This window comes from Lutjanus erythropterus, chromosome 4, assembly GCF_056507025.1.
Source record: "Lutjanus erythropterus isolate fLutEry1 chromosome 4, fLutEry1.hap2, whole genome shotgun sequence".
NCBI classification, from domain to species: Eukaryota; Metazoa; Chordata; class Actinopteri; order Lutjaniformes; family Lutjanidae; genus Lutjanus; species Lutjanus erythropterus.
The window spans coordinates 10,627,526-10,644,881 of record NC_139320.1 but is presented as its reverse complement, the minus strand read 5'-3'; the positions used below and the strand labels follow the sequence as shown (position 1 = coordinate 10,644,881).

General features: G+C 38.7%; 1 protein-coding gene across 1 annotated transcript; it reads right to left on the bottom strand.

Annotated features, from left to right (window-relative positions):
• Window positions 1–2,125: 2,125 nt before the first annotated feature.
• On the bottom strand, window positions 2,126–17,142 carry ppp2r1bb (protein phosphatase 2, regulatory subunit A, beta b). The gene is made up of 15 exons (XM_084716941.1): window positions 16,984–17,142; window positions 16,185–16,275; window positions 15,915–16,015; window positions 14,618–14,850; window positions 14,286–14,433; window positions 14,031–14,186; window positions 11,628–11,742; window positions 11,401–11,471; window positions 9,457–9,591; window positions 7,521–7,694; window positions 7,278–7,338; window positions 4,522–4,676; window positions 4,173–4,315; window positions 3,949–4,040; window positions 2,126–3,821 (listed from the first exon to the last, which is right to left on the bottom strand). The coding sequence occupies exons 1-15, from the start codon at window positions 17,059–17,061 to the stop codon at window positions 3,805–3,807; spliced, it is 1,770 nt and encodes a 589-aa protein (XP_084573067.1). The 5' UTR covers window positions 17,062–17,142; the 3' UTR covers window positions 2,126–3,804.
• Window positions 17,143–17,356: the final 214 nt, after the last annotated feature.

Genomic DNA, 17,356 nt, shown 5'->3' with positions numbered 1-17,356 from the left:
ACTATGGCTTCAATGCATTTGTCCTTTACTCCTTGAGTCAAATTTCAACTGCTATTGAACTTTCAGTCATTAAACATCAACTGACATCTCAGCTGTGTTCATCGATTACTCTTCAACTGACAGTTCAACTGCTATTATCTCTTACGGTTGAATGAAAGTGAAAATCCAACTTTCAGTCATGAAACTGACACTTCAACTGTTGTCAGTTAATAAACACTGACTGACATTTCAACTGGCTGAAGTGACACTGCTAACAGCTCTGTGTGGTGCAGCAAAACACCATAATCAAGTTACCAAAGTCTTCACAGCATTTACCTGAGATAAACACTCACAGCAGAAATCAGCTGAAACTCCTTCAACTCTCCCAAAACAAAATCACCAACATTTAGCAAAGTGCTGAAACATATTATACCAATAACAGAGTAAAACATTACAAAATGTGTACATGGGAATTCACAGCAGACACAAGATGGCGGCCACGGGGTTTGATTACAGATTACTCTCACATACACACACACACACACACACACACACACACACACACTCGCCCTGCTGCTCTATCAAAGTCTGAGTTTCAAATTAGCAAGTTACTGATTCAGACACGTTTATAGTGAAGAATTCACAACAGACCTGAATAATTAGGAGGAATGATCCAGAGTGACGTGGCGACGCTCCCTCAGCTACACTTTGAAGACACCGCGATTTCTCCAGGTGTGTGGAGGCAGAATCAATCGATCCCAGATCAATCAGATCTGCAGGTTAAAGGTTAACACCCCCCGGCCCGATTTTAACAATACAAAATTAAGTAAATAATGTAAAATATTTTCATCACAACATTAAACATGACAGATTTGAACCGTTTTAAACAATTTAATGATTTTAATCTTCATCATAACTGCTGCTTATGAATGTACTTATCTTTTTAATCCCTTCACAGCTTTTAACATTATGACAGACCATGCATTAACTATATTTTTGACTCGAGCATGTATTTTTTTTTTTTTACTTTGAACGGTTACGATCTGACATCTCGACTGTTATTAACTCTTTAAATGACAATTTAACTGCTTTCAGCCATTAAACATCAAACTGACAGTTCAGTTTTCATTCATGTTTGATTCTTTTATAGAGGGATCATCTGCTTTCACACTTTAACTTCATTCAGAGCATGGACATAAATGTAAACTTCTTTTACCAATTGTATTTTAACAGCCTCCTTTATTTCTTGCAGTATTTAAACTATTTTAAATGTTGGAACTGTAAATCCTCAGCACTAATCACGTGTCTTCAGATCATTTAACCATCTATAAACTCATTTTGAGCAGTTTTATGCAAGAACTACTTACTTTCCATGAGAAACAAAAGTTGTGGACCATTTTGAGTAATTGGGTCATGATTTTTGCAGACACTGGTTTATTTTTCACATGTATGTTTTTGAGCACCACAAGCCAAGTGCCATTTAGTGCCAGCAACTCTCACACATACAGGTGAGGGGAATATATTTTTGATTTTTGATCCCTTTAATACGGAGCCCCTCTGGTGACATTGGATGAAAAAAAAAATAATGCGTGGCCACGCATTTTTTTTTTTCATCCAATGTCACCAGAGGGGCTCCGAGTCTCTCGCTAAGAATTACTCCATGCCTTGCCACAAGTGACTGAAGTATGTCATTGTAATTCATTCCTATATTAAAATAAAATGAAATTAAATCAAACTTGTCCATAATAAAACCAACAGTCTGCATGGGATGACTACAATAACTACCTCGTGGCCGCGCATTAACTATCTTGTGGCCACACATTACTATCTCGTGTCCACGAGATGCTAATACGTGGCCACGTATTATTTATTTTTTTTCATCCAATGTCACCAGAGGGGCTCCGTACTTTAATGTTGAAAAACCTTTTTCATTTGATATTATTGTGACTCAATAATGTAATGTGGCTGCAGTTTATAAGCTCTGTATATTTCACTTGTAATTCACTAGTGAATTCATTATAGACTAATAAAGTGGTTGTTTTGATGCGTGTTCCTGATGTTTGTCACAATATAGCATATTGGAAATCACAGTGACAGGCCTGGATGTCCTTGAGTGTAGAGTAGTTATAAAAGCAGGCTACACCAGTTCCTTTGTGTTACTTTATTCAGATCAAGATACAGTAGTACAGCATCCCAATTGTGAAGAGAATTCAAAATAAAAATAAAAGCACAGTCTTATTGATACAGGACAATCAACAATCAAGGTTTATTCAAGAGAACAAAATGAGAGCAGAGGGGAGAAGAACAAGGGAACAGCGGGAGTAGTTCAGGGAAGGACAAAAGTTTCTTTTATCAACACAGACAATATATTTATTCAACCCGCCCATAACCACCCCAGCTCCCACCCCATAATAAAACATTATGCAGCCTTACATACACATGCTCCATGTCCCCCATCCCACTTTCTTTGTAAGCATGCACTTGTTCTCCATCGTGAAGAGATTTTTAAGCACAGAATTATTAGGTGGCTCTTCATGTTTGCTGACTGTATGCTTTTTAAATCTCACGTACAGTGGAGGACTTAGCATGGGTTTAAAGGAAAACTGGGTGGCTCTAGGACACAAGGAGTGCCACGGTTGTGTTAGCCCCACGGCCCTGACAGCTGTTGTCGATTTAGTTTTAACATCCCATTAACGTCTAAGGAATAAAGTGTCCCTTAAGGAAAAGAACAATGTTGTCGCTTTACGGAACAGGACCGGTGAAAACTGTTTACCCAGGCATACTAAAAGAAAACATCACTGCTTACCAAAGTCATTGGCACAAAGATTAAGAACAATGCTGAGAACATATTGCAGAAAATCACAACTGACTACAACTTCCCACCCTAGCACATCAACAAAATCACAGAGGACTTGGAGGAGGGATAATTACGAGCAACACTTTACGACTGAGCTGGTCCCCATTACAGTGGGCCGAGGTAATTCATTTGTTAGACCAATTCAATATGTGTTGCTGCAGAGAACAAACAGTGCAGATGGGCAGATAGAGTTGGGAAAGGACACTATTTGAGATTGATTAGTACATGCAATCTTTGAGCGAGTTCAGATTACATGCAGAAATGGACACCCCATTATTTCTTTGTCAAAGCTCTGTACAGAACAATGCCGTATAGCATTTAGGAGACACAGCAGGTTTGGTCTGGTGGAAAAAAAAAACCTGCTCAGACCTTTCAATCACTTCTCTGGAGAGCCAGGCTGGTGTCTCAGGGAAAAGAGAGCTATCAGAGGGCTGATTCGGGAGGAAGCTCAGCAAAATAAACAGCTTGTTGAACCATCTGCTCCTCAAAGTTTGCGTCTCGCATTGGGAGAGAAGTGCAGCAGCAAAGAGAGCGAGCGCGGCCCTAGGTGCTAGGTAGCAAACATAGACATGTGGTATGCTGCAATGACTGTGGCTAAAGTACAACAGTGGCCGAGGATGTAAAAGGGAGGAATGTGAGAGGGGATCTGTTTAGCGATGCCTAGCTAGTACAGTAGCACATTAGTCAGCATGCACCACTTAATGCAAATTCATCACACTTTGCCTTTGTTATAAAGCACCCATTTACAGCAAAGAGGAAGGTTAACGAAGACGAAGCCTGTGCTATGCCTGGACATGGTCTACCATTTGACAGTAAACATAAGGAAAAAAAAAAGAAAAGGAAAAAACAATTGTTAACAGCTTTCTCTATACATTAACCAGTTGTTCCTGCACATCAATAAATATCTTGTAAAAGTGTTTGTGTTGTTGTTTCGGGTGGTTGGCTGGTTTAGCCATGTCGGGTTGGTTTTATGCTAGGGCCAGAACTGTGTGAAAAAGAGAAAATGACAATCTTTTACTACATTAAGCTTTGAACACATGCAACACATGTTAAATATGATTCATATCTGTCAAAGTTTGGACACAATGATAAAAGAGGAGAGAAAGGCTTACCACTGATAGCCTCCTGGGCAAAGTACTTGACATCCATATCTGTGTCTGTGGCCAGCTTCTCCAGCACTGGCTTCACTTCTGTTTGAAGGGCACTTTGGAATGGAGACAGATGACAACAATGATTAAAAGCCTTGTCAATGTTGGTTCTTTGTTTTAGTGTTATGGCATATTTTTGTCAATATGGAGAGAAAACATCTAATGCTGAATTTACAAAGACAACTTACTTGCTGTCAAGAACAGGGCCGATCTTCTGAAGGGACTTTGCCACATTGAAACGTACGTTGGCCACCTGGTCATTGGACATCTTGAGGACCACTGGTAGCATCTGCTTAGTGGTGATGTCCTGGCCACATGCCTCTGACAAAGCCTGAGACACACAATACAGGTGGTCACTAACAACAGCAACAACAACATTCACAGAAGTTTTTAAAAAAGGAACTAATATTGTTTTAGACAGAAACTGATAGTAGTACAGAAAAATATGTCCCAATAATGGGACGTGAAACCCTTCAAAACAACTCTTGGGACCTAAACATGAAAGTAAGCTTATATTATGTGGTGTTGTTGACTTACATTGATGCAAAATAGAGTGGTCATCCTGTGGAGGTAATTGGGGTCGTTGGCCATGCCCAGCACTTTGGGCACGATGGTGTTCTGAGCCCACTCTGCTCCAAACTTCTCCACCAGCTTCATTAGATTACAGGTGGCTGCCTCACGGATGGCATACACTAGAAAATCACAGAAACAACATCTTGTGTGAATAGTATGCTTTAGTGTGCCACTTCCCATGCTCAATGTCATACCAGATCATATTCATCAAATTTACAATCTGTAACTCTGTCATCCTGATTGCCCATATTGTGATTATGCTATATTGGTCTATTCACCATTCTATTCTATCCATCTCATGTCTGTCTGTCCTAGAAAACTGATCCCTTTTCTGTTGCTCCTTAGGTTTCTTCCATTTTTTTCCCTCAACATTAAAGGGTAGTTTTACCTTATTAGACTCAAGGGTGTGTAAGAATAGTGGATGTTGTGTGCTGTAAAACCAGCCTATTCAGCTGGAGGCCTGTGGGTCAAATCTGGCTCTTTAAGTCTCTCAATACAGCCCTTTGACTGTTGGAAAATATTTATTAATATTTGTACAAACCTGTGTTGTAGAATGATAGCAAATGTCCTTGAATCACTGAAATGCAACATCATATTTGTTTAAACAAGAAGCTACTTCTAAGTTGTGAAATGTGCATTATTTTTTTGTTGTTATTTTACTGTGTTTTGTACATAGTTTGGTTCCCTATTGCAACAACTAATAAATCTGAGATTTTTTTTAAAGGTGCATTGTCAGATATATGAAGTATAAATGGCAGGCAAGCCCCTTGAGGAAAACTGATGATGAATGATACTTACATTATTTATTACCAATAATAATAATTTCTTAAACTACAGCTAGACTTTCCTCAGTACACTTAAAAAATACTGTGAGAAATTTTCAAAGTATCAGTATGATCAAACACCAGAAACCATGCTCTTTGTGTGTCATGTGAAATGTTATAATGATAAAGAAAGATCTCCTTGTAAGAGATTCAGCGAGGAAAAGACTGGGCTGATTTCTGTAGTCCTGTCTGTCTTCGAAGGGCTTACGTAAGGGTGGCACAGCCCTAACCCCAGCCACAGCCGCACACGCACACGCACACGCACACACACACACACACACACACACACACACACACACACACACTCATATATGTACGGAAACTCACACCAGCAGCATTCCAATGATGTAACCCAGCTGGCCCTTTGTCCTCAATAGCGGGCATGTGTCTCTCTAATTGGAAAACTCGATGTGAGGAGAGCACTATATACAGAGTGAAAAATTTATGCTAAAGACAATGTTCTAGGTTATAAAATGGAGCAGGGCGTGTTGTGCATCTCTGTACACAGTTTAAACGGTTCTGTGAGACAGTCACCCATATTCAAATACCGGAAGAGAGAAGAGCCCGGGGCAATCCTGCTCAGAAACAAACTCACCCGCTGAGCGACCCAACTGTGATTTTTAACTCCATTAAATACAGTATCAATACACAGCATGAATTACAGGCTGTGGCCTACAAGAACAAGGTCAAACTATGTGGGTTAAGTAACACATACAGAAAGTATGAGAGTGCAACAGTGTAGCTCAACTATTCCTTGGTGACACACATTCTGATAACTTGTCAAAACCTCTGTTCTACAGGATGTAGCTGTCCTTCACATGGCTACTTCTCCACTCACAAATATAGTATTCTGCACGAAAAATTAGAGGGCTGTGAATAAGAGGCATTTTCTCTCCATTAGCCTGTACATGATGGCAGCAATTCGTTCCCTTCAACCACAGGCTCTCTGTGTTTTCATAATAATACAATATTAACAGTGTCTTGCATTTCATTTCCAGTGGAAAAAAAATTAAAATAAAAGAATATATACACACACACACACTTACACATTTACATATATACACACACACACACACACACACACATACATATATATATATATATATATATATATATATATATATATATATATACATACATATACATATACATATATATAGATATAGATATATATAAAACAGAGATAAGGAAAATCAAAGTCAAAGTCAAGTGCAGTAGTTCTGACAACTAAAGTAACCTTGCTGAAGGGATTCTTCAACAGGAAGTTGGTTTGGAAATTCTGGGGGGTTATGTTGTTGTAAGAAGATGACTAAAACCAGAAAGTAAGGCCAATACTTGGAACTTGGAATCTGGGTTCATAGGATAAAAGAATATCTGCAAAACAAGCTGCTCATGTAAGCACGTGGTTAAGCAACCACTTAAACCAGTGTGTCATGTGTCATGATATACTGCATCCATCCTGATAGAGCAATAAAACAACAATAGTGATATGTATCTTCAAAAGACACTAAATATCAATAAAGCACATTGTTTAATAGTTTAACTTAAATGCCTTAAATAAAAACCACCATGAAAAGCTCACAAACAGCCCATCATATCCCTCCATAAAGCAATGTGCAACAAGTGACACAAACACCCAATCACTTAACCAGTGTTTTGCTCAGTTGCACCATCAACATGTGACAACAGAAACAGCACGGATTGAGAAAATGCAGATGGTGAGGAAACCGGCTCACCATCACATCAGTTTTGTTTTTCTTCAAGTCTAACAAGTATTACTAATTAAAAATTAGCAATGTCAACCAAAGTTAAACATTTTATCGTGAAAATATTTCAGTCCACAGCCCTAATCTCACACAACTGCTTGTAAACTTCAACCCATAAGGAGTGTCTTACCGTGGTCAATAAGCCAGGCCATACAAAGGGTGTTGAGTTTCTCATCAAAGAATTCCACTCCCTGGGAAAACATGGACACCATGCAATTAGAGCACTTTCCTGGACGTCTACAGTTAGGCCTGATAAAGTCTGCTTGTCTGAACATTGCTAATATTTCTGATTCTATGCATGGTACTAATTAGAAAGACCTTTGAAACATATTTTATATGGGTTTCAGTTGTGTTCCTAGATTCCATGACTCACCAGCTGTCCTGCCAACAGGGGCATGTACTCTATGATGGCGAGCCGGACCCTCCACTTCGCATCCTCTGCCAGCTCCACAATGGCCGGCAGCAGTGACTGGGAGAGCTGACGGATGCCAATCACCTCGTTCACACAGTCTAGGTTGGAGATGATGTTGAGACGCACCTCGGGGCACTGTGACAGAAAAATAATTAAGATGGACAAGTTCAGCTTATGGCTGCATGCCCCCTCATCACAACAAAGCATTCGGTTATTAGAAAATCATATTAATCTCATACACTTCAAACTTTTTTAGCTTTATATTCAACAGCTATAGCACTGTTTACTTTCTCCAAAGTGAAAATTTCTTGGCTCTGACCAAGCCAAGCCACTTTCCTTGATATAAACAAGACAGTCTTCCAAGTAAGTTTTGTCTAGAATAATTTAACACAGGTTTATATCCAATAGCCTTACAAGGAAATCTGCTTTAGTTCTGATTTGGACAGGATATTAACAACTGGAACAGTTAGTGATTTGACACTCTCAGTCAGGCTTGTTAATTGGGAACTGAGTAGTGGCCAAATAAGGCACAATGACAGTTTGAAAAACAAGTCAGCTCTTCATTGAATGACATGTCTGAAGAACATTCTCCATCATGCTTGATTTAAAACTGTCCTCCACTAGATGCACCTTGAATTATTGAAATTTGCAAGTCAAAGCTGTCAGTTTGGACTGTAATCTAATTAGACACTCTTGGTCTTGTGTTTGCACTGAGGAAATGGGGCCATCTTTAAATAGGACTAAGGAAAGCAGTGGAAAAACTTACAGCCTCAAGCCATCCAAAACATTTATATACCTTTGTGAGTAACCTGCCAAACTCATGTCTGATCTCAATATGCAAAATAATGTAATGGAAATGCGTTCATTGGACAACATGTGACTCGGCTATCATTGTTCTAGTCTATCCTGTTACGTTTGAGGAAGAATGTGCAGTCATCAGCTAAAACCCAGCCCATCGTAACTTATAAACTCATAAAAAACGTTCTACTTTGTCTTACTTTAACAGTTCCAGAAACAAGTCACTTCAAAAGTACATCCAATACTGACGGTCTCAAAAGTAACTGAAATGCAAAGCAGACAGATTGATGAAAGGATGTGTTCAATTCCATTACAAATCGGGCCGCAAAATTAATTCAAATTTATTCAAAAATGTTATAAGTGTAATTTCCAAATCACAAAAGCACAAACAGCATTATAACAAAGTACTGTTGTGTTGCAGGGATCACCTGGCCTACAAATTTTGTTCTGCAGATGTAAAAAACAGGTTTGTTTGGTACAGACCCCAACCAATGTCACAATATTATGATTGAGATTTTTGCCTCAGTGAATATGAAAATTATTGGTGCAAAACGAAAAATAATTCCCACTAATTCTTATCACGATATAAATGAATAGTATATTTATATTTTTACCATACCATGAAGCCCTGTTAACAAAAAACATTCTGTGCTTCATGTGCAGCTGGAACTGTGGCTTTTCTCAACCTACTTTAACCAATAAAGAGCTAAATTTACTCCTGTACATACAATCAAAATGCATCAAGCAATAACTCATTTAGTTGCACTGTGACCAACTTTTCATTATGTTTCCCTCTAGACAGCAATTCAGTCCTCTAATTGTAAGGTCTCAGTCTGGCTGCCAAGTGCATGAATCATCCTTCTACCCAGCCAGGTGGCATCCAGGTACATGTAGTGGCTGTAGCTAAGTGGATTTACCTTACCTCAGTCGTGCTGGTCACTAAAGTCCAAATAAATTGGTCAAACTCAGATGCTTCACAGGAAGCTTTTGCCTTGAACGTAACAAAACTTAAGCACTGCCTTGAGGAGTTCGAAAGCCAGCTGTGTAAAAAAGAAAAGAGAAATTGGGGGCCAGGATTACAAGTCCGCATTTCCTTTACCTCGTCCTTGAGCTGAGCCAGGAAGAGAGGCAGCAAGTGCTCTATTGTGTTGTCCTTGCCCAGGATGGTTGAAAGGCCCATAATGACCGAGGCCAGGGCTGACTTCACATGCTGGTTGGTGTCTGAAACAAGTTCCTGGAGACACAGAGATCAGCACAAACAAATCGTTGAGACAGAAAGTACGTAAACAAACATCAAGACTACTGGTATGGTCATATTCACAACACAATGCACACAAGTCGATTATAGCCTCCCTCTCTGTAAACACACAGCAAAAAGGACTTAATACTAGTGCAGAAAACAAACAGTCATTGCAGTTAACTACTGTCATAGAATAAGGTCAAGTATGATGTAGACAAATGGCATAATATAAAAAAGGGGCACTGAAATTGCATTTGACCTATTACTGATTATATAAAAAAAAAATGGAAAAAAAAGAAAAGAAAAAAGTCATGTGTTCGACATGCCCAAGTCCTGTGGTTGTATGTTCCAACAACATTAAAGGTTCAAAAATATCTAAGTAGATCACTCATCCTGTAAAGGGAGCCTGTATGTCATGTGCAAGTATCATGAGTCATTTGTTCTGAACTATTATGACGTTTTCACAGCTTTGTTGCTACCTGTATAGCTTTGTTCCACTGTTTACATGTTTATAGGATAAGCAGAATTATTACTTGTGACACTGATCTGCACCTTTCAGAAACAACTGTTCGTAAATTCAATGCATTTCACTGTAAATATATCTGTACTGCCTCTGCCATAATTAAAAAAGAAATAATTACAACTGGCAATGATATAAGTTTTTAAATCACTGGCACTACAACTGAACTTCATGTTGAACAAAAATACAACAGTGCCACCTGCTGTTCAAAATCTGATCTGCACCAGCAGACACAGGATGTCTTACCTCCTATCTTTTATAAGTGCTCTACTAAACATACTCCCTTAACAGCCATTGATGGTAAGGCCCATGTTATTGGGCATCTTCTGATATCTTATGGTCTGGTTATGACCAGTACACACAGAAGACCTTATCACATTTTAGTGTACATATCTGAATGCTGTGTGTTTGAATGGGTTCATGGTTTACTCAGGTCAAAAACCCAGTTCTTATTTTCAGTTTTAACATTTTACTCATGAACTGCTGAAATCTGGGGAGAACCTGTGGGAAAATGTTGGGAAATCAAATCCTCAGTGACCACAGGTGGAAAAGAAAACTGAGGCTAAAAAATGAATCAAAACTACATGTTGTAAATGTGCATTCAACTTTACAGGCGGTTACACCCATTTGTTTATAAGTGTACTGTTTTTCTATGACACTGACAGATGTATACTAGGCTAGACTGCTACAATAAATCAATTAGTTGTCAAATAATAAAGTGCCAACTCTACTGATAATCATTTAATTGGTCTAAAACAGGTTATGAAATGTGAATATTTTCTGGCATCTTTTACTTCTCTTTGACAGTAAACTGAATATTTTTGTGTTATGGACAAAACAAGACATTTGAGGACATTACCTTGGACTTTGGGAAACACTGATCCAAATTTTTCACCATTTTCTGACATATTTATAGACCAAGCAACTAATCCATTAATTGAGAAAATAACAGATTCATGGAAAATGAAAATAATCTTTGTGGTGTGGTTCACCACGTTTGAGATATTAACAATTGAGCTGGTAAATAAAATGTTATCATTATCACAATACCATGGAATAATGGTCAGCATTTCAAAAATAAGACCCAGGTTGTAAAAACAACCCAGTTTTCATTTAAGCAAATGTCACAACACCACATCTGTAGAAACGCTTTGGGGAAGACTATAAAAAGATAAGCCTCTAGTCCTCTTCGTGCTTAATAACCTGAAGCAAATCAAAGTGTTTTTTTTATTCAGCACCAGAGAAATATCACAGTGTGGCAGACAGAAAGGTTTATTTTTTACCTTGACGCAGGGCAGAATGTGAGTCATGATGATTTGCTCACGACTGTCCTCTGGGAGGTTCTCACAGAATTCTAATGGAAAGACGAATACAGTGTCAATAAAATATGGACCAGACAGGACATGAAGTTGAAACAAGTTGTTACGTGTAACCTACACAATTAATTTATTCAACAAGTCTCCCTCAGGCATGACGGTTTTAATTAATTAATGTGTTTTTATGTACCGACCTTTGACTTTGTTGGCTGCAGCAGCACGAACTTCAGCTTCACAGTCCTTGAGAAGATTCTGGAAGGCCGGGACCAGATCATTCTTGGTGATCTCTGGCCCAACTGCTTTCTGGAGCTGCATTCAGAGAGAAATCAACGTGTCAATATGCAAACAAGCATGTGAGGAAAATACCAATTAATAAAAAAAAAAAAAAAAAAAAAAAGACAAACGTTGGTGGAGAATCAAGAATAAGAACTATACTGTACAACATTAACTATGACCAGAGGAACATTATTTTTTCACCCCATCAATTTCTTTGAATTTAACTGATATAAATTAAAAAAAACAAAACAAAACACAACACTGTGTGTGTTGTTTTTTTGTTTTTTTTGTTTTTTTCCTACAAGATGCATGAGCACCCACAGAAAAGTCTGCTATTAACCCACTTACAGTTTCCCGTGCAAACTCCTGAACGCATTACAGCAGCCTGGTTAAGCATTCTGAGTAAGAGGAACCCAGTAAAGGATGCTCTACTCCTACATTAAGTAGGTTACTGTGTCAAAGATCTTGCAGTGTTCTTTTTTTGTAAACTGTAAAATATATGCTGGTGCCAAAATAAACCCTGGAAGTAGTAGTTTAAAAAAATCGAAATGCTATGACAAAAAAGGTTCAGCATGCCCACATAAACCTGTTAAACTTTGAATCAAAATGTTTTGTAGCCAATTTCTTTACACTGCTTGAGAGGAATGTGTGGGACAGTTTAGCCATTATTCATATGCCTCAACATTTTAGAAAGTCTAAATTTAATTTAAAACAACTATATTGAATGATGGTGAAGTACCATCATGCCACTGAATCCAGTTCAAACTCTGTCACAACTGAAACATTACAGCTTTTTAACAACTTATAAACTGTCTTAAATAATGCCTGTTAGCTAGCAAGCTAGTCAGTAATAACTACAAGACTCGTGGGTTTTATTGAGTTAGGTCATTATGCAAAGCCAACAGCTTCACAATAGGGATAGGTGATGTGTTAATATTTTCCAATTGGCTACTGTCAAGCCAACAACCAGCAGTGGCCAATATATTTGTGCAGGTGTGTGTGGCAATCTACAAGTATAATTTCAAGCACATCATTGCTAAACCATTGAATTACATTACATGCAAGTTTTACAAAGGTTAAATATCAGTTTTAGTTAGGGTTCTCACTTTTGCTAATGAGTGCCCTGTTTTTATTGATTAAAATAGAGAAACTGTTAACATGCACAAAAGCACATGTACAAGAAGAGTGTTTCATTGAGCAATAAACGTACTGAGAAGAACATGTGCAACAGAAACACATAACACACATAAATTTAAGTAATAGGAAGAATTTGACTGATTGCTGGTTCTTCAGCTCTGGCAAATGTCAAACATCATCTAATGCCACATTCACACTACAAACTTTAGTGCTCAATTTGGATTTTTTGTGCATACCTGAATTGTTTTTTTGTTTGATATTTGCCCACTTAAAAAAATAATGTAAAACAGCCAGAGTCAGAGTGAACTGGTCGTGGTCCTGAAATAACCAGCAAATAAAAAATAGCAAAAAACTTCACATGCAGCATGCTGCTGATCAAAAGTAAGCATGGTTTTAGTTAAGTCAGCATTTATAGTTTCATGTATACATTTATGAGCAGTCAAAACCAGCAAATTCATAAGCAGGCAACAAGAAAATTAGCCAAGTTTTTAATTCTGGCTTTTTGTGGAGTAATAGCTGTTACTTTTGTACAGTGGTGTACATGGATGCACAGTCAGAGCAAGGACTGGCAAGATTGTGACGTAAATGACACAGAAATAAACTTCATCCAAAATTTCAGGATATCAAGGGCTTTGTTTCCACTGAGGTCACACTACAAGGAAAAAAAAAAAAAGGTCTCTCTCTGATTAAGGACAACATATGAAAAGTGGCCCAAGCCAAAATTGAAAACATCAGATTCCATGTAATTTGTGTTATTCAAATTGTTATGAAAAAACAGATCTGAGCCATATGAGCTAAGAAGAGATTTTACCATAAAATCACAGATATGCCTGTACTGACTTCAGGGAAAACTCCACATCCACTTCCTTAATAGGATATATTGGCCACAAACTTGTAGACATTTGTATTGTATTTTGACCCTATCTTGGTTAGTAAAATGTGCCCACACTTTAAAATATAATTTCCTCTCTCAGCTGGAGTGTGTGCACCCTGAAATCTATTAATCATGGCATTAAGCCTTGTTTTAAATGAGCAGATATCAATAGCGCTTGAGCTAAATGGTTCTTAAGAACCAGACACCTTAAAGGCAGCTCTAAATATGAACTGACTTTCTGTCATTTTCTGTCAGCTAGACATTAAAAAAGGACAACAGCAAGGGGGAAGAAAAGAAGCTGTCTGCTAACCTCAGAGAACTTGTCAGCCACCATGTAGCGGACCCTCCAGGATTTGTCTTCTGCGGCCTGGCGCAGAGTTGGCATTACCAGGGTCTCCAGGTCCTCCTGAGGCAGCAGAGTGGCAATGCTGACACAAGCCTCCACTGCAAGCAGCCGCACTGAGTCCTGACAGAAAGGTAATGGGATTAGCCTGGTCATACCTGAGTTTAACAGGCAAATAAACTTACAGAAGAGATCGAGAAGAAGGAAGACAAGTGTTCATACCTGCTCATCAGAGGCCAGAGCAGTGAAGAGGGAAATTATGTCACTTTTTACATAATCCAGCTCCAGGACTTTGGCAAACTCCCCCAGTTTAGATGCTGCAGCACGACGTACCATAGGAGTGTCATCTGAGCACAAGGTGCGAAAATGCCTAGAAGTAACGATGAAAATGCTATCCGTGAGACAAAACTGACTGTGGAACAAAACTTGTTTAGAAGCCTAACGTAAGCACGTCTGGTCTATATGAATTGACATACTTCATGCCATACTGTGCATGATATACATAAGTGCAAATAAGGATTTTGAAGCGTTTCCCTCATTAAGAAGCTACTTACTGGCGGATCTCAGCCTTGACAGTGCTGGATACACGGGGATAACAGACACTAAACAATCCGCAGGCAGATGTGCGAGAAGTGAACCAGTCACCACTGGCCAGACGCTTCACCAAAGGCTCAAAATGGACCTCCAGGTCAACTGGAGAATGCTCCTGAGAGATCTTCCGCAGGGACTCCACTGCTTTATCTCTGACTACTGTCTCCTCCACTGTGGCAAGGCTCTCCAGAGGAGGCTTTGTATCAAGAAGGAAGGAAGGTTAGATAAGGGTATAATCAACAATTTATGTACAGAATTAGACATTAGGATGATTTTGTTTTTACTTCAAATGTATGCAAAGGTACTGAACAATAGCAAATATTTTACACACTTAATTGATAATGTTCCAATATATTGGGCTTAGGTGATATAAAGGTTGGCATTGGTCTATGTAGGGGAAATAAATTAAGACCATAAGGTCCATATAAAATCCAAATAGTCAAGGGTTTTCACTGTTCGCTTCCTCACAAAATAAGTGAGAAATTCCAATATCTGGAAAACAAAGTGGCCTTTTGGTTATTTTCTAATCATTCAGCAAATCCCCTGAAGAAATCAAGAAGAAATTAATCATAAAAAACAAGCACTGTTTGAGGGGTCACAGCCTGCCTCACAGCATATGCCTCTGTGCTGTTGAATTCTCTTATCAGCCAATAACTATTAAAAACGGTTTCTATATTCTTGAATCATATTACTTACAATGACATGGCAGTAATCTGTATTGACAACATGGACTTCTCAGATGATCTAACTGTTGTTGTCTCAACTTAAAAGTAAGGGATGATCTGTCCGTTAATCAGCTTATATTCATATTAAAGCTAAATAATATGCTCAGCCGATACCAATAACCAATAATTTCACATTTCTGTATTTTAAAGAGAAGTTCATATAACCTGTTTAGGCACACTTTTGGTTAAGAAAGACAAAGTGAGCAAAAATGGGTAATTGAACATTTCATAGCTGACCTAACAAAACCTAAGAAACATTGCTACTACACCAGAAACAAAGAACACTTCTGATTCTTCAAATGTTTACTTTCCCTGGTAAAGTACATCAAACATCTTCATATATATATACTTTTGTAGAGCACCTTTCCTAAAAATTCTAATTAAATGCTTTGACACTGCATCAAATCAAATGTTATGGCTGGTATTTATCAGCTACAACTTAATTATTGGAATAATAAATAATAATGTGTGTATCATTATTGGTCCCAATATTTAACATGCATCTCTTATTTAAATCAACTCTCCTGTGACTTACCAAGAGGCAGTGGACGTACTCTGGCCCTCCCACCAACATAGTGAAATTGCCAAGCTGCTCAGCCAAGGCCAAGAGTACCTCATCTTCATCATAGATGGTGTCTAAGGGATGATGTAGGAAAATGTGACCATAAGAGTCAGTTATTACACCACTATGGCATGGTTTAAAGTTCAACATATTCAGCATTTACCCATGTAACAAATTTCTGACAGTAAAACTGAGGTCGTGGCTGCTGAGTCAAACATCAGGTGAGATGACTGACTTTACTACCTGTGAGGAAAGGAAGTAGTTCAGTGCGAGTCCTCTCAACTCCAAGGGCCAAAGCAATAGTGGACAGCTTCTTGATGCTGTTCAGCCGCAACTGTACACAAAATGGACATGTCAGTGGGAAGTTCAGTGTAGAGTGTAAGCACATTTAATAACCAATGTAAATGAGTGACTGTAAACCTCGCCATAACGTTACCCAGCTAAGTACTTCTGTTACTATCTTGTCTACAGTCGGCGTCTTCGCATTAAGTGGGCAGCTAAATTTAACAGCCATGTCAAACTGCGATTGACTAACACTGAGACAGCAGAATCGAAATTCTAGGTTTATATTCATTGACAAGAACTAAATAGGCTAACAACAGTGAGCTTTGCCCACTGCGGCCTTGAACGCCCTGCTGTTGTGATTGCTAACTTTAACGACAGTCAATTAGCTAGCATACTGCTTGCCACTACCGATCCGATGTTAGCTAGCGCTAGCGGCTAAACCAATGACCTGGTTAGCTTGTCTTACTCAATTGATTTTGTTACCTTTACATTTCCGTTGTTACACCAACTGAAATTAACCGTTATTCTAGATCAACAATGAACACCGTAAATCATGATAGCACACCAGCTAGCGTTAGATTGGCAAGGGAGGGTGCGCCCGGCAGAAAATTCCTGATAGGCCTTGACCGGGAACGTTAACTAGCATGATGCTAGTTAGCTAGCTGTAATCAGGTGCCCGACCGAGAAAAATACGTTAAATAGCTTCATTTTACTGAACGATTAACATGGCGATCAAAGTCGAAACTACTGTTACTACCTGAACATCCTCATTTCGCAGTTCATCAATGAGAACGGCGATAGGGTAGAGAGAGTCGTCTCCATCAGCTCCTGCCATTTTGGATACTGTTGCAATTACCGAATGGCGCTGTTGTGCTGCACTACGGGGTTTCTGCTACAGAGCTGCGGCTGCAGGGCCCTCCCTCCTCCGCTACTGCGCTGCTGCTGCCTTCAAGAAGCACCGAGAAAACCGCCAAGCAACAACTCTCATTTGAATAAAACAGAACTGAATACTTTATGAATAACAAAATTACTTGAACAATTCGTATTTTACCATCAAAATATATACAACAAAAGTTGACCCACGCTATAAAGAACGACCTTACAGACTCAGCATGAAAAAAATGTATTTG

What these genes read in the sequence shown, in the direction of transcription:
- ppp2r1bb (XM_084716941.1), bottom strand. Translation starts at nt 17,061, where the DNA reads ATGGCAGGAGCTGATGGAGACGACTCTCTCTACCCTATCGCCGTTCTC. An exon ending in GTCAAGGCTGAGATCCGCCA is followed by an intron (nt 14,434 to 14,617) that starts GTAAGTAGCTTC and finishes CGTTACTTCTAG; the next exon opens with GCATTTTCGCACCTTGTGCT. An exon ending in TGCAGCCAACAAAGTCAAAG is followed by an intron (nt 11,472 to 11,627) that starts GTCGGTACATAA and finishes TCTTTCCATTAG; the next exon opens with AATTCTGTGAGAACCTCCCA.